The sequence below is a fragment of the Trichomycterus rosablanca genome, chromosome 4, assembly GCF_030014385.1.
Source record: "Trichomycterus rosablanca isolate fTriRos1 chromosome 4, fTriRos1.hap1, whole genome shotgun sequence".
NCBI lineage: Eukaryota > Metazoa > Chordata > Actinopteri > Siluriformes > Trichomycteridae > Trichomycterus > Trichomycterus rosablanca.
The window spans coordinates 39,960,632-39,983,743 of NC_085991.1; the positions used below are offsets into that span (position 1 = coordinate 39,960,632).

General features: G+C 39.1%; 1 protein-coding gene across 9 annotated transcripts in view; it reads right to left on the bottom strand.

The window, feature by feature from the left end:
* Positions 1 to 23,112, bottom strand: part of nlgn2a (neuroligin 2a) — a 211,983-nt gene that overhangs the window by 12,196 nt on the left and 176,675 nt on the right. For 8 of the 9 annotated variants that reach the window (XM_062994298.1, XM_062994302.1, XM_062994303.1 and 5 more), the window contains one exon: positions 5,785 to 5,970. In XM_062994298.1, coding sequence (XP_062850368.1) covers positions 5,785 to 5,970 — 186 coding nt within the window. Of the gene's footprint in view, positions 1 to 691; positions 710 to 5,769; positions 5,971 to 23,112 lie in introns of all 9 variants that reach the window. The other variant, XM_062994297.1, reaches the window with a different exon arrangement.

Consider the following 23,112-nt stretch of genomic DNA (forward strand, 5'->3'; position numbering starts at 1 on the left):
ATAAACCCTATTACAAATGGTTCAAACTGGACCAAGTTTGAAAGAATTAAATTAAATGCTAAATTAAATTTAACCGACCTATTCTCTCTTAGCCTGTAGACATTTTTATCAGTATTGCTTCTTTAGAGTTTATTATATTACATTACTCAAAACTCTCAATTTATAATTTATTGACAGGAATGGATTTTTGTAGTTAGTCTGCAGTGCTTATTAGTGTTTATAATGACAGGTGTTAAGCCATTGAGCCTCAGAACATGAGGGCTGGTGGGATTCCAGTTTATAGATAGGCTTTCTGTAATGTGAGTGGTTGACTTTATGTGCTGAAAATATTCTGTTCCACCAAAAAAATAATAATTACAGAGAACAGACTAGTAGAACATTTTCAAAAGCCTCATATTTCTTAGTGTTTTTGGATCTGGTGGTTTGGGGGTTATCTAACCCAGTCGACTGCATATCATAATATGTGTATAGAAAATCAATTTAATGTGTAACTGATGAAGTATATAAATATACATCAACCTATGTCTGTATGGCACGGTGGCTAAGTGGGTAGCACTGTCGCCTCACGGCAAGAAGGTCCTGGGTTCGATTCCCAGGTGGGGCGGTCCGGGTCCTTTCTGTGTGGAGTTTGCATGTTCTCCACGTGTCAGTGTGGGTTTTCTTCCGGGTGCTCCGGTTTCCTCGATATAACCTTGTGAACTGATTAACCCTGTGTAACCAGTAACTACCGTTCCTGTCATGGATGTAACCAATGTGTAAAAAACATGAAAATAAAACGAAAAGAAATAAAAACATTATTTCTCTGTTATTTTTAACTTGGACTAAATACATATGCTTCTTTTTTGCATCCTATATACATTTTCTAAATGCTTGTTTTTTATCGCTGCCTGCCCTGTTAACAGGCAAGCAGATGCCTCCTGGAGCTGATGGCTGCCTTCATTCGTGTGTTTTATTTTGTTTACAGAGCCTGGAAAAGCCACAAAATGATTGCCCTCCTAAACATACTTAAAATCCACTTGTAAGTAGAACTTAAACAACAAATATTAAATGAAAAAGTGCTCTAAATGAATATCATTACATTTTCTTAACTCTGCTTTGAACCCACATGCATTGCTTTGTGTTGTGTTTACTGAGATATGTTGGCGCCAGCTTAGATATGCACGGTTCCAACTCAGTATTTAGTGCAATTTAAAACTATCGTCTGTGGGTCTGGTACACCAGCGTCACAGAGTGCAATAGGCACAGTAAATAATATAAATAGCCCCTCTGCTTCTCTCACTGTTTAATTATTAAAACTCTTGTCCAAGAAAATAATGTTAAACAGCTGCTGTTGTTTAGTCATTGCTAATCAAGACAATATTTTGTCAGTTCAATTACTATTATTTAGGCAGCCAAACATAAATAGAGTAGGAATGTTAAAATGAAGGCTGTATTTTGCATTAATTAAGCCCAACAGTGATGTCCAAAATGTTAACCATGTTTTTATTTGTCTATAGTTGTTCTTTTCTTACAGAGCAAAACTGAACACACATAGTTGGCATCTAATCAGTGTATGCATAATTATTCTGTTTCCCCTGAACCTAATCTGAATATTATAATGTTTGCCTGACATTCCTTAGTTATTTACTTGCAGTGCAAATCCCAGGATATTTCACCCTAATCTTCCAACAAACAATTAAACAGCCCTGACTCAACTTCAGTCTACAGAAAAAACAACTAAAAAAACAACCTGCAATTCACAGAAACCAGGGAAATAAAAGAGAGCTTGCAACAGATAACAGTAGCCTAGTGGCCATCAATTGAAAAGTTGTGGGTTTGAATCCCGGCTCTGCCATACAGACACTGTTAGGCCCATGAGCAAGGCCCTTAACCCATTCAGCTCTAGGGGTGCCGTACAATGGCTGATCCTGCCAAGGGCTGGCATTTGTGGAAAAATAATGTCTTTGTACTGTACATGGTTCTATGTACATATGACAAATTATGGGATTCTCCTTCTAAAAACATGTTTAATCACAAGATAAGCACCCCCATATAATCTAGTACAGGAGTCCCCAACCCGGTGTAATATCATTAAAGATGAACCGTGCAACTTTGTTATTCAGGAAGTTTGTATTAAACAAGTAGCCCTTTAAATTACTCAGTACTCTTGAAGTAGCTCTCAGTTTTAAAAAGGTTGGTGACCCCTGATCTAATACATGGTGAAATGACTAACTACTGGGTTTGCCAGTTTTAGCTACCCACTGCTAACAGTTGTAAACTAGCATGCATTCTCCATATACAAACCTTAGATTAGTAAAACAGTCAAGTCAAATTTATTTATATAGCGCTTTTTACAATAGACATTGTCTCAAACTTTACAGCATCCAGGACCAACAGACCAAAAACCCATGCTGAGCAAGCTGAGGGAGACAGTGGCAAGAGAAACTCACTTAAAACTACAGGAAGAAACCTTGAGAGGAACTCAAACAGTTTTTCTCCCGTGGCACTGTTATAGAAGTTCCAAAAAACAGCCAAATGTGGAAATGACAAAGAGTCACCACAGCTTAGCAGCTAGTAGCAGTCTACCAAGCTTGAAAACAGGACTGCCATGTGCTGAATGATGTAGTACCTTAAAATCAATCCACACTGCTTATAAGAACATAGAGAAACACACAAGACCCAGATCATTATAAGTTATGTCAGGTGTTAGCTGGAAAAGTGAAAAGCACAGATTAGGATACCAGAGCAGTGGCAATGTGTTCTTCGATGTAATAAATCGTGCTTTACCATCAAGCAGTTTAGTGAACAAATCTAGATTTCAGGAGAATACTACAGCTTGCTATAAACAATAAGGTTCAGTAAGAAAAAGATTATTATAACTGAAATAACAGCAAATTGTGTCCTTGCAATATTGTAAAAAAAAAGCGTGAAAAGGGTTTTTGTGCCCAAAGCTATTAAAATGCTTTGAGAAGTTTGTTGTAAAAATATGTCCTTGGACAACCTTAAACTTAATACTTTCGAGATGAACTGGAATGCCATATGTGAGCAAGCATCAGCAACCCAATCTAATATTTTTTTTGCAGCCGAGTGGAATTGAATTCCTAAAGTCATGTCATATAGCAAAAAGCCTTCTCAGAAGAGCGGAGGCTGATACAGCAGCAAAGAGCAACTAACCGCATATCAATGACTACTGACTATTTTGCATGTAATGCTGGTGCACACAAACATCTGGCCAACAAACTAGTGTTTGGGTTTGTTGATGTTTCTTGACATTTGGTGAGTGGATGTGTGTGAGACCTCATTTCTGGTCACTCCACATGCCTTTGCTTATTTCTGAATAATATTATGGCTAAGCATCTTCTGCTGGGATTTAACAGAGGTAGTTAAACAAATCTGAGCTGACGTGATTGGCATCTCCAGTGACAACAGCTGTCATGACTTACCTGCTGTGATTGACAGGTCAGGGCTGTACGGCTGGTGTGAGGTGAGGAAGACAGTGAGGATGAGGACGACGGGGATAAAGATGGAGATTTTTTTTGACAATGGAGAAAAACAGAGTGATCATGGAGACATACAACAGTGGAACATAATGTAATGATTGTTAGTTTGATAACAGACAGGGTGCAATCAAACACTTAAATGTTGATGAATTATGGAAGGGTACAAAGATTGGCACACAGAATTTACTTACATCTAAACCTTTAAACTTTGGGAAACACACACAATTCAACAATTTCAAACAAAAAAGCTAAGGGGCAGAAGAAAACAGAGAATACACTAAGATTCCTGTTTAGTGACAAAATACAGTAGTTAATAAACATAGCCCATTTATTGTTCTTGTTGTATCCCCTCTACACTGGTACGACATTAGCACCAGTTAACTGGTACTGTACTGCTGGGTTGAAAATCCTGATTTCCTACCAAAAGCGTCGTAGAAGGTAAGTACTATAGGTAAAAGAGACATGAATCAGTGAATGAATGGTATGTAATGCCATAAGGTTTAGTGCCCTGTACAAGGTGTTTTCCTGGCCAATGGACAGTGTTTCCAGGATGGGCATTAGACCCAATGCAACACTGATTAGGATGAAGTTGAGTATAAATGAACTGTGCAACAGTATTGATGTTCTGCAACAGTGCAACAGGTGTATTTCCTCTTGGAGCCTAGCGTTCCAAGGATAACTGGTTATTGAAAATAAATAAATAAAAATATGGAACGGAATAAATAATGCTATATATAATGCTATACACAGATCAGTCATTGTCTTGTTTTTACACTCACTGTCCATTTTATCAGCTCCACTTACCATATAGAAGCACTTTGTAGTTCTACAATTACTGACTGTAGTCCATCTGTTTCTCTACATACTTTTTAACCTCCTTTGACTGTTATTCAATGGTCAGGACCCCCACAGGACCACGACAGAGCAGGTATTATTTAGGTGGTGGATCATTCTCAGCACTGCAGTGACACTGACATGGTGGTGGTGTGTTAGTGTGTGTTGTGCTGGTATGAGTGGATAAGACACAGCAGCGCTGCTGGAGTTTTTAAACACCTCACTGTCCCTGCTGGACTGAGAATAGTCCACCAACCAAAAATATCCAGCCAACAGCGCCTCATAGGCAGCGTCCTGTGACCACTGATGAAGGTCTATGAGATGACCAACTCAAACAGCAGCAATAGATGAGCGATCGTCTCTGACTTTACATCTACAAGGTGAACTAACTAGGTAGGAGTTTCTAATAGTGTGGACAGTGAGTGTACACGGTATTTAAAAACTCCAGCAGCATTGCTGTGTCTGATCCACTCATACCAGCACAACACACAATAACACACCACCACCATGTCAGTGTCACTGCAGTGCTGAGTATGACCCACCACCTAAATAATACCTGCTCTGTGGTGGTCCTGACCATTGAGGAACAGGGTGAAAGCAGGCTAAAAAGGTATGTAGAGAAACAGATGGACTACAGTCAGTAATTGTAGAACTACAAAGTGCTTCTATATGGTAAGTGGAGCTGATAAAATGGACAGTGAGTGTAGAAACAAGGTGGTGGTTTTAATGTTATGGCTGATCAGTGTATATATTTATAAGCATAGGAATAATGCAGGTATTACTGACAAACTGAACAATTTGTATACAATAATATATTGATATATAACAGTAAATGTATTGATATTGTGAGGATAAGTTACATTGGTTAAAGACTTCTTACCAGCTGGAACCACAAGGCATACAATGCTAAATATATAGATAAGTCAGCTGGGAAACAATGCTGAGGACTGGTGGTCACATTCCATAGACCATGGTGAAATTTGCTGTACTTCTATCATTCATGCTAAGCCAAAATGAGGTATTCATTTTGACTGACTCTGTTACCCTGTTGCTACCTTTGTTAACAAGGACACCTGGTATAATTGAGGTGACGCACCAGTGTGACTACAGTGTCAACAGCTTCCTCTTGTGAAATAATCCTTCACCTGCTAACTGTGAGTTAGAGAGTAAGTTACCAGCCAGGACCATGAGGTGTTTTGCATTGCATTTTTTTTACACATTAAATCAAATGCAACACCTGGCCACATTCATGAAGAGGGTTCAGGACGCTGTGTTTGGGGGCAGTTATATGCTAATAGATGCTAACAACTAATGCAGGGGCCTAAGAGGTTCCTGGTCTAAAACCACAGATTCGGGTAAAAATCCATAAATGATAAAACATTTGGTCCCTTTATACAAAAATTATTTTTTGATAATGATTCACAGTTGCCCCATGCAGATGCACACATACACACACAAACAATATTCCTACCCTCTGAGTGGTGAGAAAGGATAAGCAGGTTGATGCAGGTGGCACCAGCTCCCGAGCCAAAAATGGTGATTCGCTCTGGATCCCCTCCAAATTGGCCGATATTCTCATTCAGCCAGCGCAGCGCTTGGATCTGATCCAACATCCCGTAGTTGCCTTTAGCAGACTGGTCTCCCGTACTGAGGAATCCTACACACAGAAAGATTGAGCATGTGTGAGTCGGAGAATTAAAACAAGCTCATCACTTTGGTAAAAGTTTTGCAGTCTGAACTGTGATTCTTTCTAAGTGAACCACCACAGAGAGGAAAATAAATTACTGACAGCACTTTTTCAAAACCCAATATTTTTTAACCTTTAATGATCCTAATTTCCAATCAAAAAAATAAAAACATGGATGTTACAATGTTTTTCACACAAAAACACATGTAAAATACAAGAGATAGATTGGGGAAAGAGAAGTGGGTGTTTTGGATAGGGATGAAGGAACTGTTTTATCTGCCTCCAAGACACTAGCAACACTACATGATCAAAGCCTGACTGCAGAGAGCACACACTCATATACACATACACAGATGCTGAGTGTTTTAAAAATGCAAGAGTGCTATGCACGTTTTACAGGTGAAATAAAGAAAGGCTCAGGAAATGTAAATTTGACACATTTCTATAGTGTATCAAAAACAAACCTTTATCCCATATCCTTTCTTTCTATGCCCATAATACTCGTGTCAAATTAGGTATATCACTGCATAGCATTTGTGTACAACCCCAAATCAGAAAAAGTTGAGACAGTATAAAAAAATGCAAATAAAATAAAAATGCAGTGTTCCTTGCATTTACTTTTACTTTTATTTGATTGCAGACAGTTTTAACCCAATATATTTCATGTTTTGTCTGCTTAACATTTCCCATTCCTACATTTCAGGTCTGCTACACATTCCAAAAAAAGTTGGCTTAAGCTGAACGCCTGTGATCTTCGATCCCTCAGACGGCACTGCATCAAGAACCGCCACTCAACAGTAGCTGATATAACCACATGGGTGAGGGATTACATTAGCAAACCTTTGTCAAGCACTACAATACAGAGTTACATGCACAAATGCTACTTAAAACTTTACTGTACGAAAAAGAAGCCTTATGTTAAGCATGTCCAGAAGCGGCGTCAACTGTCAACTGACGCCGTGTGCTCCGGACCAAAGATGAAAAGGACCATCCAGACTGTTATCAGCAACAAGTCCAAAAGCCAGTGTCTGTCATGGTATGGGGCTGTGTCAGTGCCCTTGGCACAGGTCATTTACACTTCTGTGATGGCAGCATGAATGCAAAAAAGTACATTGAGATCTTAGAGCAACATCCAGGGACATCCATGCATTTTTCAACATGACAATGCAAAACCACATGCTGCACACATTACAAAGGCGTGACTGCAGAAGAAGAGGGTACGGGTACTGGACTGTCCTGCCTGCAGTCCTGACCTGTCCCCAATAGAGAATGTGAGGAGAACTTTAAAATGAAAAATGCGACAACGACGACCCCGTACTGTTGCACATCTTAAGACGTGTTTGCAGGAAGAACGGGACAAAATAAAAGCTGAAACATTAAATCACTTGGTATCCTCGGTGCCAGAACGTTTTTAAGTGTGGTGAAAAGGAATGGCAACATTACAAAGTGGTAAATGCTTTACTGTCCCAACTTTGTTTTGGAATGTGTTGCAAGCCTGAAATGCAGGAATGGATGTTTATTAATAAATGAAATAAAGCTGACCAGACTAAACATGAAATATTTCAGGTTCATCCTGTCTGCAATCAAATGAAAGGCAAAATAAATGTAAGAAACTCTGTGTTTTTTTAATATTTGCATTTTCCATGCTGTCCCAACTTTTCTAATTTGGAGTTGTATATTACCCAAATTGTCCTTGATATAGTAGTTGCTAATTCCCCTTTCTCTCAGCTGCATTTTGTCACATGAATGCTGAAAATTTGGAAGAGTAAGGGCTAACCTTTGCTTTCTTAAACACATGATGCCAGTCACATATTACCATAAGAACATTATCTGATAACCTTTTCATAAAGCAAAGCCAAACATAAATTTAGCTGGCATTGGAGGAAAGAAATAAAATGTTTTTTAATGTTCTCACAGACCAATTTTATTATATTTTGTATTTTGCAATATAAACAAATTAAGAATTAGATGCCTGTAACACACTAAAAAAACTAATTTTAATTGTTTGGAAACTGAGGCAGGCCAGTAAAGCACATGCACTCTGTGTCTACAAAGCCATGCTGTTGTAGCTTGTCCAGAATGAAGCTTGGCATTGTCTTGCTGAAATAACCGTGGACTTCCCAGGAAAATATGTCACCATGATGGCATCATGTATCTCTCTGAAATCCTAATATATGCCTCAGTGTCAATGGCACCTGCACACATATGCAGGTCACCCATGATGTGGGCACTAATGCACCCCCACACAATGACAGATGTTGGCTTTTGCTCCTTTTGCTGATCACAGTCTGGCACTGGAACTGGATGGCTGTTTATTTTTTCTGAAAACAAGCTAAAACACGGACTCATCTGATTACAGAACAGCTTTCCAAATAAAGTCTTTTGGTCCATCGGAGATGAGTTTGGGCCCAGAGAAATAGAATTACATTAAGTGTGTTGCAGGCATCAAATTCTAATTTTGTTTATATTTACAAAATACACTCAAGTTGTACAGCCAAAGCATTTCAGCCAGAAAGTCTTTTCTTTGTACATTTGTTGTCATCAGTTAAATAAAGGTTTAAGAAATCACAAATTCTTGCTTTAATTGCATTTTACAGAATGTCTCAACTCAAGGAAATGCAGTTTGTATTAGCCAGAAACCCTGCTTGATTGGTAAAGTTTTAAGAAATTTATTGATGTCCAACTATTGATGTAATAGTGCAACACTGTGAAGTGAGATATCTTTTGGTGAGCTAGCTTTAATCTCAACCAACCCTAGACACTATGGTAAATTGTCTCTTACTCAAAGAATGATTAGCTAAGCTGCCATTCCTAACCTCATAAAGACTATGATAGATGCACTCACACAAGATGCAGAAACACAAAGATAGATGCACTCACATACAATGTTTAACAGCATATACAAATAGCTTCTTTAAAGACCACTAACACATCAGCACACTAACACTTATTCTGCACATGTTGCCACACAGTGAGGTGTCACTGGCAGATGCCCCTGGATGAAAAATGCATCCTAAATAGAGTAAAGCCGTATGCTAAAACACAGCTAAACACCCTGAGCCAAGTCTCTAATTATAATTACACATTTATAGTATAATGTTTGCATCTACAGCCTACTAAACTACCCAGCCACGCAGTGAACATATTCAGAACTTTTGTGGAATGCAAAGAAAACAAAAAGCAGGAATTTGAAAATTAATGTTGACCACTTTTATAATGAAAGTCCTAGTTATTTATAAATACATTATGTGCTCATTTTAAACACATTCCAAAAAAAGTTGGAACAGGCAATTTAGGCCTAAGAATAAGGTCAAATGTACACTGCAACAAAAGCATCATAGATAAGTGATGTAATCATCTTGGGTATGAAGAAAATATAGATAGACAGACAGACAGATACCTTATTAATCTTAAAGCAAATTAAGGCCTCAGTAGCTTTAAAGCATGAAAAAACATCAAAGGAAGGCATAGTCCTTAATGAGCAAGAATTGGTCAACACTTGCCCAAAAAAAAAAAATGCCAGTAAATAATCTTTTGCTCATAGCCGCTCAGGTGGCGCAGCAGTAAAAACACACGCTAGCACACCAGAGCTGGGATCTCGAATACATCATATCGAGTCTCAGCTCTGCCTGCCGGCTGGGCTGAGCAACCACATGAACAACGATTGGCCTGTTGTTCATATAGGGGTGGGGTGTTGAGCCGGATAAGGACTCTCTCATAACTGATGCAACTATGACCTCTGCTGGCTGGTTGGTGGTGCCTGAACAGGGGCAGGAAAGGAGTGTGTGGATCAGGGTGTGTCTTTCCGTACACAGAGCTGATCCGGAGCTGATCTCGTCTAGTGTAGGTGACAAAATGCATACAGCTGCTGCCCATGTGTCGGGCAATTGGACGCGCTGAAAATTTGGGAGAAAGATAATAATAATAAAACAATCTTTTGCTCATCGGTGAGCAACTGCAGGAATTAAATTGATAATAATAATGATAATAATAATAATAATAAATTAAAAATTATAATAATTAGATGAAAATGATTAAAATATTAATAAATAAGAATACAAAATTTTTAAAACTTCAGTACTTTGGAATTTGAGTAATACCTTATTGCAATTCCTAGTTAATAATTACATTATTGTAACAATTTGTCATGGTCATTATTTACCGGATCATTTTGACCTAATAAATGTATGAACGATTTGTCATTTTACTAAAATTATTTACACTATTAGATTTGAAATATCAAATTAGATAAATAATGAAAGTCAAATGTATGAATATTTAGTAAGATTTACAATGAAGCATTTAGATATAGCATATTACAAATCTCATTTTAAACTTGTAACAAACAATTACAAGAAAACATGGTGAATATTTTTTGTGAAATCAAATGGAACATAGTTTATTAATATATAACTACAGCAGCTCTTAACTGTAATTAAGAAAACTTTAATTGACTTTTATAAAGCTTTTATTAGCTGCTACTTCAAAACACCTCAGTATGATAATGATTAAGCATCCATGTAATTTGTTTCTTTATTTTAGGAAATGATCTTTCAGCAACTTCTAAAAGAGGCATATCTCCGGGGACACCCTTTATTGAGCTGCTCAGAAGACTTTCAGTGGACTGCTATTTTAAGCCTACATTTAATGATGTAGCTATTTTATTATCATCACTACTTGGTTGTTCTAAACAGTGAGTTTAGTGAAATGTCCATTCTTGTATGTATAAGTTGGTAATACATAAAAATTGGGTGAATTGGGGAAACATTAGCGGCTCTTGGGTGGTGCAGTGGTCTAACAAACTAGCACAATACCGCAGAGTGTTTTAACTTGCAAGTTCGAATCTCAGCAGAGTCACCAACCTGACCGGGCGTCCAAACAAACACAATTGGCTGTCTTTGGGACTGTTCTTGATGCCTGCACTGATGGGGGATTGTTGCCCAAAAACCTGTAGGTGATAAGAAGCAGCCACAGACTGGACATGTGTGGGAGGGGGCGTGTGGTGATCCGGCTCTCCATGAACAGATCATGGGTTGTGCAAGTGGCAGAGAATTCGCAGTTGGGAATTGCAGATAATAAGAATAAAAATATTCAAATGTTCCACTTGGTAGAACATAACACTTCCTAAAAACACAGTGCTTTAATAAAACAAATAAGACTAAGAATAAGACCAATAGGTCAATAAGAAAAATAGCCCTACCAATATTTACCAGATTTTTCTTTTATAGCCTATATTTTTTATTTTTCTTCTAAGCAAATTAAATAAGCAGCAAGTACAAAGTAAGCGTATTGATCTATAAGTGTGATTTATGAGTGTAGAGGTTAGTTTTTGTCCGAACTCTTACCAGGCAATCAACAGGGGTTAATGAATAAAATAATAAGATCATAATCATAAGATCAAGTGGTCCGTAGCTGAGCGGCTGGGCTTACTCCACATAATAGGATAAAGAGTTTGGTAGTTTGAGGTAAGCTTTGATAAGTTATGCTGCTGCTGTAAATAAAGATGAGCCAGTTGAAGAGTTTGGACATCTTACAAAGACATCTCTTGGTCGGTTCCTGCTGGAGCTGTTTCAGGCATGTTTGACTAAATAATAATTAAAGGGTGCTGGAGGGATTACATCTCACAGCTGGATTCAGAACTCTAAGGATCTGTCAGAGCTGAAACCTGTGGCTAGAGATGGAGAAGTATGTGCTGATCATTTTAGACTGATGCCATTGTGACTCTTAGAAGAAGAAGAGAAACTGAGGTCAGAGCTCAGGGTCAGCCATTGTAAGGTACCTATAAAGCCAAAAGCGTTAAGGGCCTTGCTTAAGGCCCAAGAGTGGCTGCATAGCAGAGCCAGGATTCAAACCCACAATATTTTGATTAAAAGTCCAGAACTCTATCCACTTAGCTACCACTGTCCCATTTGTCCCACTGTTCTTTGTTTTAATTAATAGTTCTACAAGAATGATCAAATGAAGAATTACATTAAAGATGAATATTTATATTAGTAAGGTACACGATCAACCATAACATTAAAACCATTCCTTGTTTCTACACTCACTGTTCATTTTATCAGCTCCACTTACCATATAGAAGCACTTTGTAGTTCTACAATTACTGACTGTAGTCCATCTGTTTCTCTACATACTTTCTTAGCCTGCTTTTACCCTGTTCTTCAGTAGTCAGGACCCCCACAGGACCACTAGAGAGCAGGTATTATTTAGGTGGTGGATCATTCTCAGCACTGCAGGGACACTGACATGGTGGTGGTGTGTTAGTGTGTGTTGTGCTGATATGAGTGGATAAGACACAGCAATGCTGATGGAGTTTTTAAACACCTCACTGTCACTGCTGGACTGAGAATAGTCCACCAACCAAAAGCATCCAGCCAACAGCGCCCTGTGGGCAGTGTCCTGCGACCCCTAATGAAGGTCTAGAAGATGACCAACTCAAACAGCAGCAATAGATGAGCGATCGTCTCTGATTTTACATCTACAAGGTGGATCAACTAAGTAGGAGTGTCTAATAGAGTGGACAGTGAGTGGACACGGTATTCAAAAACTTCAGCAGCACTGCTGTGTCTGATCCACTCATACCAGCACAACACTCACATTACCATGTCAGTGTCACTGCAGTGCTGAGAATGATCCACCACCTAAATAACCTGCTCTGTGGTGGTTCTGTACCTTTGAAGCCCAAATTTGACTTGAATATTTCTACTTTGCTTAATTATACATAACAATTAACTGTATTTAATTATATTGCTTGTTTTATTTTGTTAAATACATATTTTATTACAGCAATTGTAATAACCAAGTCAAGTCAAATATTATGGCTAAGATTATAATACAGACAGGCAAAATACAGACAGGCAAAAACAATTATAATACAGACAGACAAAAACAAAACAGGGTAAAAAAAAAAGAACACTAGCAACTCTAACAATCGTGGGGGGTTGAAAATATTTTTATCTACAAAAGGGGGGCACTGCAGAAAAAGTTTGGAAACCACTAGATTAGTAAATAAGTATTTTTTTTACTTCACTAGTGATATTCCCTACATGCACTCAAGATAAGTGTGATGTGGCAACACACTCAGCAGTGGCAGACACTGCTAAAAATACGATAGTTTTATAATGTCAACAGAAAATATAATTAAGACATTACTTGCTGCACACAGCAGCACAATCAACATGGAATATAAATCAGTCAATTTCCTCCCCATTACCACTGCATCTGCATAGCAAACAACTCCATCTGCGCTTCGACTGAGAAGAACTCCTTTAAAGACCTTCATTTTAAAGCAAGTGAATAAAAACAATATGAAGGACTTTTCTCTGTGGGATTCACATAATTGTCTTGTATGAAAAGAAAATATAAAAAAGTGAGAGACAAAGTCAGCTGAAAAAAACGTAATGTGATTTGAGCACTATTGGGAGCAATATGTGAAGGACTTGCTGTAATGGTTACTGGTGTGGGGGATAGTATGCTAAATGTAGGGAACATTAAGAATTTCACAGTGACACAAGTCACCAGTTGATCGTGGCAGCATGCATCTATAAATCATGTATACATATGCATTAGAATAAACAACCCACACAGTCTGTACTTATGCTACAGCAGTGACCACATGAGAAAGAAATGCCATTTAGATGGCATGTTTGAGACACTTCCAGACAATTATTTCTAGCCACACGCGTGGCCACTGTTCATGGATATGTTTATGGATCTTTTTATGGTAGTGACTAATAAGGAAGACTAAATCCTTAAATTGCTCCCTATTACCTACATCTAATGCATTGCATAGAGTACAATGAAGTGACTCCTACGTGCTTTTAAGTCTTGCACTATAAAGCCAATTTAAAGTTATTTAGGTTGCACTTTTTCCTAGGCATTTACTGTAGGTAACACAGGGTCAAGCTTATTTTTTCCTGATGACCTACAGCACTAAACTGACAGTTTTCTGTCATCAAGCCATCATCAAATAATGGTGAAAAGTATACATCACTGAACAACAAACATCTTCAGTATACATTACTTAAAAACAGTATACATTACTTCCTTGTAAAATGTTACATATGCAGTTCTGTTATGACTACTGATCAGTAATAGTAGCTGTTATAATAATAATAGTAATAGAAATAATAAATTAATTAGATATAATTACATATAACTATAGTATACACCTGGATTTAATCACTGCCAGTAATAAAGTTGCCTTCAAAGTAACACGTACAGTATAAACTACATCAAGGGGTGTTACTACAGGTATTGGGTGTGCCCCCACAAAAGTCAGACAATAATTTTATTTTGTATTTTACACAAACACACACACACACACACACACACACACACACACACACACACACACACACACACACACACACACAATTCACATCACAATTACATTAAACAGAATCGTATTTCAGAAAGCTATATTTTCTCATAGCATAATGTTTTGTTTGTTTTATTAGGATTTTACCGTCATGTTTTACACTTTGGTTACATTCATGACAGGAACAGTAGTTGCTCATTACACAAGGTTCATCAGTTCACAAGGTTATATACAACACAGTCATGGACAATTTAGTGTCTCTTTTTCTAAAAGATAAAAAAAACATTCTCCAGTAATCTATGTACCAGCAATACAAGGTAGTAAAAAATAGTTTTAAGGTTAAGTTATAGTTAATATTTTAATATGAGCCTCTATCATTATTTGAAAACTAACATTATTTATCTTTTTAAATTCAGTTAGGTTCATTATTTAGTACTTGCTTTTTTATATTTTTGTTTGAGTAATTCTTGCATCTGTATTTTTTTATTTTATTTTACCTCTTTTTCTCCCACTTTGGCGCATCCAGTTTCTGCCCGTCAATCATCCTCTAGCTAATGCTGGTCCCTGCTCCTGATTGGGGAGGACAAGGCTGCTCCATGCCCCCTCCGACACGTGCACAGCAATTGAACATCTTATCACCTACACTTGAAGAGTGCAGTGCAGTACAGCGTTGTGTACGGAGAGCCACACCCTCTACCACACTCCTTTCCCATCTCCCTGCAGGCGCCACCAACCAGCCAGCAGAGGTCATAATCGCACTAGTCTGAGAGAGAGTACCCATCCGGCTTAGTCCCGCCCCTATCTGAACAACAGGCCAATCGTTGTTCATGTAGCCGCTCAGCCTCAGCCGGAAGGCAGAGCCGGGATTCCATACGATGTATTCGAGATCTCAGCTCTGGTGAACAGCGTGTGTTTTACCACTGCGCCACCTGAGCAGCTTTGCATCTGATTTTTAAATAAAAATAAATAAGCATTCAGTGCATATTTTTCCAAATGGTTTTGTTTAGGTCTTCAAGTAAGTCATTTATCTGGGTAAATATAGGCAAGTTGATTAATTGTGCATTTAAGTGGGTGACAGATTTTGTCCATATTTAACTTTCAGTAACCATAGAACATATGTTTCCATGCATTCTAGGATTTGGCTCTTCAACAATCTCTGTATATCCCTCTGTTAGGCTTGTTCTCTGCTCCCTATGCTGGCAGGGGTAATGGGGAGTGAAATGGGGGTGACAGCAGACAATTGTAGCCAAGCTCAGCTTGATGAAAAACACACATACACATACACATACCCATTCACTACATGCACACAACGAGCATACAAACCGCCCACACGGCATTGTTCCTGCTGAAGGTCATTAGTTTTAAAGTTGGACAACACCCACACAACACACATGTGATCAGCTGTGTGTGCATGTTAATATTGACATGTTTGTGTTTGTATGTGTACATGTGTAACTTCTTTGTTATGAGCTGACACGTTCGATTACTGGATTGCAGTCTGTGTTTTTTTCTAATCCCCAAAGTGTTGAGTGGGGTTAAGGTCGGGGCTCGGAGCAAGCCAGAAATTCATCTATTTTAAAAAGAAAAGTGACTTTTCCAGACTGTTGCCGCATGCAATTTAAAAGCACACAATTCTCTTAAATGTCATTGTATGCCGTGGCACTGAGATCTCACTTCAGTGGAACTAAGAGGTCTAGTCTAAATGATGAAATGCAGCCCCAGACCATTATTCCTACTTTACCAAAGGTAGGTACTGTATTCAGGCAAAAAAAGAAAGCTTTCTTTCTTTTCTTTTTTCTTTTAAAAAGAAACCTTCGACACTGCTCCCCATCACCATATTCAACAGCACTGTGTCTACCGTGGAAACCTTCAGGTTCTTGGGAACTACTATTTCCAATGACCTAAAGTGGGAGGCCAACACCAACTCCATCCTCAAAAAGGCCCAGCAAAGGATGTACTTTCTGCGTCAACTGAGGAAACACGGTTTGCCACAGGAGCTGAAGAAACAGTTCTACACTGCAGTCATTGAATCTGTCCTATGCACATCCATCACAGTGTGGTTCAGTTCAGCCACAAAACAGGACAGATGCAGATTGCAAAGAGTGGTGGATAGAGCGGCAAAAATCATCGGTGCTCCTTTGCCCACACTCCAGGACTTATACACAACAAGGACCAGAAACCGGGCAGAAAAAATTATCACAGACTTCTCACACCCTGGACACGAACTCTTTAACCTCCTACCCTCTGGCAGGCGCTACAGAGCCCTGAACACAAAATCAAACAGACACTGTAACAGTTTCTTTCCAAATGCCATCAAACTCATCAATAACAAAAATTGAACTGCTGTTTACTGTTGTTTACATGCCACACTGCACTTTATACATGCTGTATAATACCGTAACTGCATCTTACCTTACTCAACTATTTATTTTACACTATTTTTATATTTTCTGTACATATGCAAATTCTGCTGAACATGTAAATTTGTACATTGTCTACATAGTCTTGTCTGTATATTGTATTGTTTGTAAATTGTAGAGAGTCTACATAGTCTTGTCTGTATATTGTGTTGTTTGTAAATTGTAGAGAGCTAACAACAGCCGGAAACAAATTCCTTGTGTGTGTAAACATACTTGGCGAATAAAGCTGATTCTGATTCTGATTCTGATTCAGTTTCTACCCACCTAGATGTATCTGTGTGATGAAGGTTAACAGTTCTTATGCTCATGTTGCTTACAGACAGAATTCTGCAGTCGGTGATGAAACAGGGGACAGGACATCTTTCATGTTGCATGCTACAGTATTCAGCAGTCCTGTTCTTGTGTGCCTTCACCTTCCAGAAAAACATTATTTACATTATTTGTGGCAGCACTAGCAGGGCAGAAGTATAATGACTTAACTTGTTGGAAAAGTGGCATTCAGTGACATTGTATGTTGAAAGTATCTTAAGAATGACCCATGCCAAATTGTTGTATGAAGATTACATGGCTACACACTTATTGTATGCACCTGTCAATAATGTACACAGACATAGACTTTGTCATTATACTTGCATACAACAAAATTTTACATTTTTTGAGCAATTGATGGTGGCAACTTGGCAGTACTGGGGCTTGAACTGGCAGCCGTTTGATTACTAGTGATTACTAGTCCAGTACCTTAACCACTGAGAGATACACTGATCAGCCATAACATTAAAACCACTTTCTACACTCACTGTCCATTTTATCAGCTCCACTTACCATATAGGGGCACTGTGTAGTTCTTCTATTACTGACTTTAGTCCATCTGTTTTTTTACATACTTTGTTACCACCTTTCATGCTGTTCTTCAATGGTCAGGACCCTCACAGGACCACCACAGAGCAGGTATTATTTAGGTGGTGGATCATTCTCTTGACATGGTAGTGGTGTGTTAGTGTGTGTTGTGCTGGTATGAGTGGATCAGACACAGCAGCGCTGCTGTCCATTCTATTAGACACTCCTACCTAGTTGGTCCACCTTGTAGATGTAAAGTTAGAAACAATTGCTCATCTATTGCTGCTGTTTGAGTTGGTCATCTTCTAGACCTTCATCAGTGGGCACAGGATGCTGCCTATGGGGCGCTGTTGGCTGGATATTTTTGGTTGGTGGACTATTCTCAGTCCAGCAGTGACAGTGAAATGTTTAAAAACTCCATCAGCATTGCTGTGTCTTATCCACTCATACCAGCACAACACACACTAACACACCACCACCATGTCAGTGTCACTGCAGTGCTGAGAATGATCCATCAAAATCTGCACAGTCATATATATATATATATATATATACAGTGCCTTGCAAAAGTATTCAGCCCCCTTGAACTTTTCAACCTTTTGCCACATTTCAGGCTTCAAACATAACGATATGAAATTGTAATTTTTTGTGAAGAATCAACAACAAGCGGGACACAATCGTGAAGTGGAACGAAATTTATTGGATATTTTAAACTTTTTTTAGAAATAAAAAACTGAAAAGTGGGGCGTGCAATATTATTCAGCCCCCTTGCGTTAATACTTTGTAGCGCCACCTTTTGCTGCGATTACAGCTGCAAGTCGCTTGAGGTATGTCTCTATCAGTTTTGCACATCGAGAGACAGAAATTTTTGCCCATTCTTGCTTGCAAAACAGCTCGAGCTCAGTGAGGTTGGATGGAGAGCGTTTGTGAACAGCAGTTTTCAGCTCTTTCCACAGATTCTCGATGGGATTCAGGTCTGGACTTTGACTTGGCCATTCTAACACCTGGATACGTTTATTTGTGAACCATTCCATTGTAGATTTTGCTTTATGTTTTGGATCATTGTCTTGTTGGAAGATAAATCTCCGTCCCAGTCTCAGGTCTTTTGCAGACTGCAACAGGTTTTCTTCCAGAATGGTCCTGTATTTGGCTCCATCCATCTTCCCATCAATTTTAACCATCTTCCCTGTCCCTGCTGAAGAAAAGCAGGCCCAAACCATGATGCTGCCACCACCATGTTTGACAGTGGGGATGGTGTGTTCAGGGTGATGAGCTGTGTTGCTTTTACGCCAAACATAACGTTTTGCATTGTGGCCAAAATTCGATTTTGGTTTCATCTGACCAGAGCACCTTCTTCCACATGTTTGGTGTGTCTCCCAGGTGACTTTTTATAGATATCTTTGAGAAATGGCTTTCTTCTTGCCACTCTTCCATAAAGGCCAGATTTGTGCAGTGTACGACTGATTGTGTCCTATGGACAGAGTCTCCCACCTCAGCTGTAGATCTCTGCAGTTCATTCAGAGTGATCATGGGCCTCTTGGCTGCATCTCTGATCAGTCTTCTCCTTGTTTGAGCTGAAAGTTTAGAGGGACGGCCGGGTCTTGGTAGATTTGCAGTGGTCTGATACTCCTTCCATTTCAATATGATCGCTTGCACAGTGCTCCTTGAGATGTTTAAAGCTTGGGAAATCTTTTTGTATCCAAATCCGGCTTTAAACTTCTCCACAACAGTATCTCGGACCTGCCTGGTGTGTTCCTTGGTCTTCATGATGCTCTCTGCGCTTTAAACAGAACTCTGAGACTGTCACAGAGCAGGTGCATTTATACGGAGACTTGATTACACACAGGTGGATTCTATTTATCACCATCAGTCATTTAGGTCAACATTGGATCATTCAGAGATCCTCACTGAACTTCTGGAGTGAGTTTGCTGCACTGAAAGTAAAGGGGCTGAATAATATTGCACGCCCCACTTTTTAGTTTTTTATTTCTAAAAAAAGTTTAAAATATCCAATAAATTTTGTTCCACTTCACGATTGTGTCCCACTTGTTGTTGATTCTTCACAAAAAATTACAATTTCATATCGTTATGTTTGAAGCCTGAAATGTGGCAAAAGGTTGAAAAGTTCAAGGGGGCTGAATACTTTTGCAAGGCACTGTATATATATATACTGTATATGTGTGTGTGTGTGTGTGTGTGTACAGTATATATAGTATACGGCAGTATATGATAGGTGAAAAACAGCACCTTTCTACCTTTCTGTTGTTTGTAGCAGGGTCTAGGGTATAGTCAGAGCTATGGTCAGTGATTTTGGCAGCAGTTAGATGGAACTGGCTGTTCAAATTTATTTTTTCTCTTTCACTGCTCTCTTTCTATATTCACATAAAGTAGCCAGAGACAAACGTTGATATATTGGGGGTCCCAGGAGGCACAGCGGGATACACCGCTAACACAACCGGCTCTGCTAACTCACTTGGCAGTGCCTGCAGCAGACAAAATTGCCCACTAGTCTGCTGGGTTGGAAAAGACCAGATCTTTGATGGAACCTGGTTAGTAGCAAATATACCCTCCTCGGATACAGTTTGGGTCTCCAGCAGTGGAAGACTAATTGGCTCTGCTAAATTAGAAGAGAAAGTGAGAAAATGCATGAATAAAATAGGAAAAAAACTTCATAGTGTGCCTTAGGCCATATGTGATGGCATGCCTTTGTGGTACTCATGTTCCAGAAAGTATTCAAATTCTTGTCATATTTTTTATTTTTACAGTTTTATTTTCTTATCTGTCAAGAAAATCATGGCTTAAAGAAGTCTTAATATCAACTCGAAGCATAATTAAATAGGAAAATATTTGATAAAATGACACATTTCCGTGCAACATCAGTAAATAAAAGAGCTTGTGTTGACTGTGGAGAACAGCTGAATATGTCAGCTGTCAGATAAATGACCAAGTGCATTCATATACACTGAATGAAAAGGAGAGGGGTATATCTAAGAGGATTAGCTGTTTATTTGTATGTGCTGGAAGGAGCTGAAAGACTTGGGCATGAGCCCTGGATGCTGATTTTACCACTGCACTTCATCATTTTAGAAAGATCAGCCAGTCATAGCAAAAAAGTGCTGATGCCTCACAAAAGTAAAAAGCAATAAAATACTTTAACTGACTAAGCTATCTTTGTGTTTTTTTTTCTTCTATCTTTGCTTTAATTCTTTCAACTATACCTATTTTATACTGCATATAGGATTATTTTAAAAAATCTGGTGTTGCTGAGATTAATACACATACAGTGTATCACAAAAGTGAGTACACCCCTCACATTTCTGCAAATATTTCATTATATCTTTTCATGGGACAACACTATAGAAATAAAACTTGGATATAACTTAGAGTAGTCAGTGTACAACTTGTATAACAGTGTGGATTTACTGTCTTCTGAAAATAACTCAACACACAGCCATTAATGTCTAAATGGCTGGCAACATAAGTGAGTACACCCCACAGTGAACATGTCCAAATTGTGCCCGAAGTGTCAATATTTTGTGTGAGCACCATTATTATCCAGCACTGCCTTAACCCTCCTGGGCATGGAATTCACCAGAACTGCACAGGTTGCTACTGGAATCCTCTTCCACTCCTCCATGATGACATCATGGAGCTGGTGGATGTTAGACACCTTGAACTCCTCCACCTTCCACTTGAGGATGCGCCACAGGTGCTCAACTGGGTTTAGTCCATCACCTTTACCTTCAGCTTCCTCAGCAAGGCAGTTGTCATCTTGGAGGTTGTGTTTGGGGTCGTTATCCTGTTGGAAAACTGCCATGAGGCCCAGTTTTCGAAGGGAGGGGATCATGCTCTGTTTCAGAATGTCACAGTACATGTTGGAATTCATGTTTCCCTCAATGAACTGCAGCTCCCCAGTGCCAGCAACACTCATGCAGCCCAAGACCATGATGCTACCACCACCATGCTTGACTGTAGGCAAGATACAGTTGTCTTGGTACTTCTCACCAGGGCGCCGCCACACATGCTGGACACCATCTGAGCCAAACAAGTTTATCTTGGTCTCGTCAGACCACAGGGCATTCCAGTAATCCATGTTCTTGGACTGCTTGTCTTCAGCAAACTGTTTGCTGGCTTTCTTGTGCGTCAGCTTCCTTCTGGGGTGACGACCATGCAGACCGAGTTGATGCAGTGTGCAGTGTATGGTCTGAGCACTGACAGGCTGACCTCCCACGTCTTCAACCTCTGCAGCAATGCTGGCAGCACTCATGTGTCTATTTTTTAAAGCCAACCTCTGGATATGACGCCGAACACGTGGACTCAACTTCTTTGGTCGACCCTGGCGAAGCCTGTTCCGAGTGGAACCTGTCCTGGAAAACCGCTGTATGACCTCTGCCACCATGCTGTAGCTAAGTTTCAGGGTATTAGCAATCTTCTTATAGCCCAGGCCATCTTTGTGGAGAGCAACAATTCTATTTCTCACATCCTCAGAGAGTTCTTTGCCATGAGGTGCCATGTTGAATATCCAGTGGCCAGTATGAGAGAATTGTACCCAAAACACCAAATTTAACAGCCCTGCTCCCCATTTACACCTGGGACCTTGACACATGACACCAGGGAGGGACAACGACACATTTGGGCACAATTTGGACATGTTCACTGTGGGGTGTACTCACTTATGTTGCCAGCTATTTAGACATTAATGGCTGTGTGTTGAGTTATTTTCAGAAGACAGTAAATCTACACTGCTATACAAGCTGTACACTGACTACTCTAAGTTATATCCAAGTTTCATGTCTATAGTGTTGTCCCATGAAAAGATATAATGAAATATTTGCAGAAATGTGAGGGGTGTACTCACTTTTGTGATACACTGTATACAGACACAGTTGTTATTAGGAACATTATTGACAACCTTGAATGTTTAGAATAAAAACCCATTGAGATGCTTTGGCGAGTCCTTAGATATGCAGTCTATGGTCAAAAATCCTTTAGTGTAGCCAAATTAAAGAAGAGTGGGGCTCAATTACCCCACGGTGATGTAAAGACTCATCACAAGTTATTGTAAATGTTTAATTGCAGTTGTTACTGCCAAGCCTGGCACAACCAGTTATTAGGTTTGGGGGCAATTACTAATTCACATTTACTTGATCTATCTTTATCTTACAATACAATTTGTTGGAAGATCTGAAACATTTAAATGTGACAAATAAGCATTAATGTAAGCAATTGGGTGTGGGGCAAATACTTTTTTACAGCACCACATAAGATCTGACATTATTTATTTATGAAGAGCATATGTCAGTGTTATACTGTACATTGGTACCTTGTAACTCAACGTCCCCTAAACTCAAAATCTTTGAAACTCAACACCCTTTGAAAAGAAATTTGTACCCTTTAACTCAACGTTTTCCTTAAACTCAACGTGTGCGACTGCTGCTTTGTTCAGCGCTTGGCTTGAGCGGTGCAGTAAAACGGCATCAAAGTGCAAATATGAGATGAATCTGCATTTGTGTGGAATAACCATCAAATCAATTT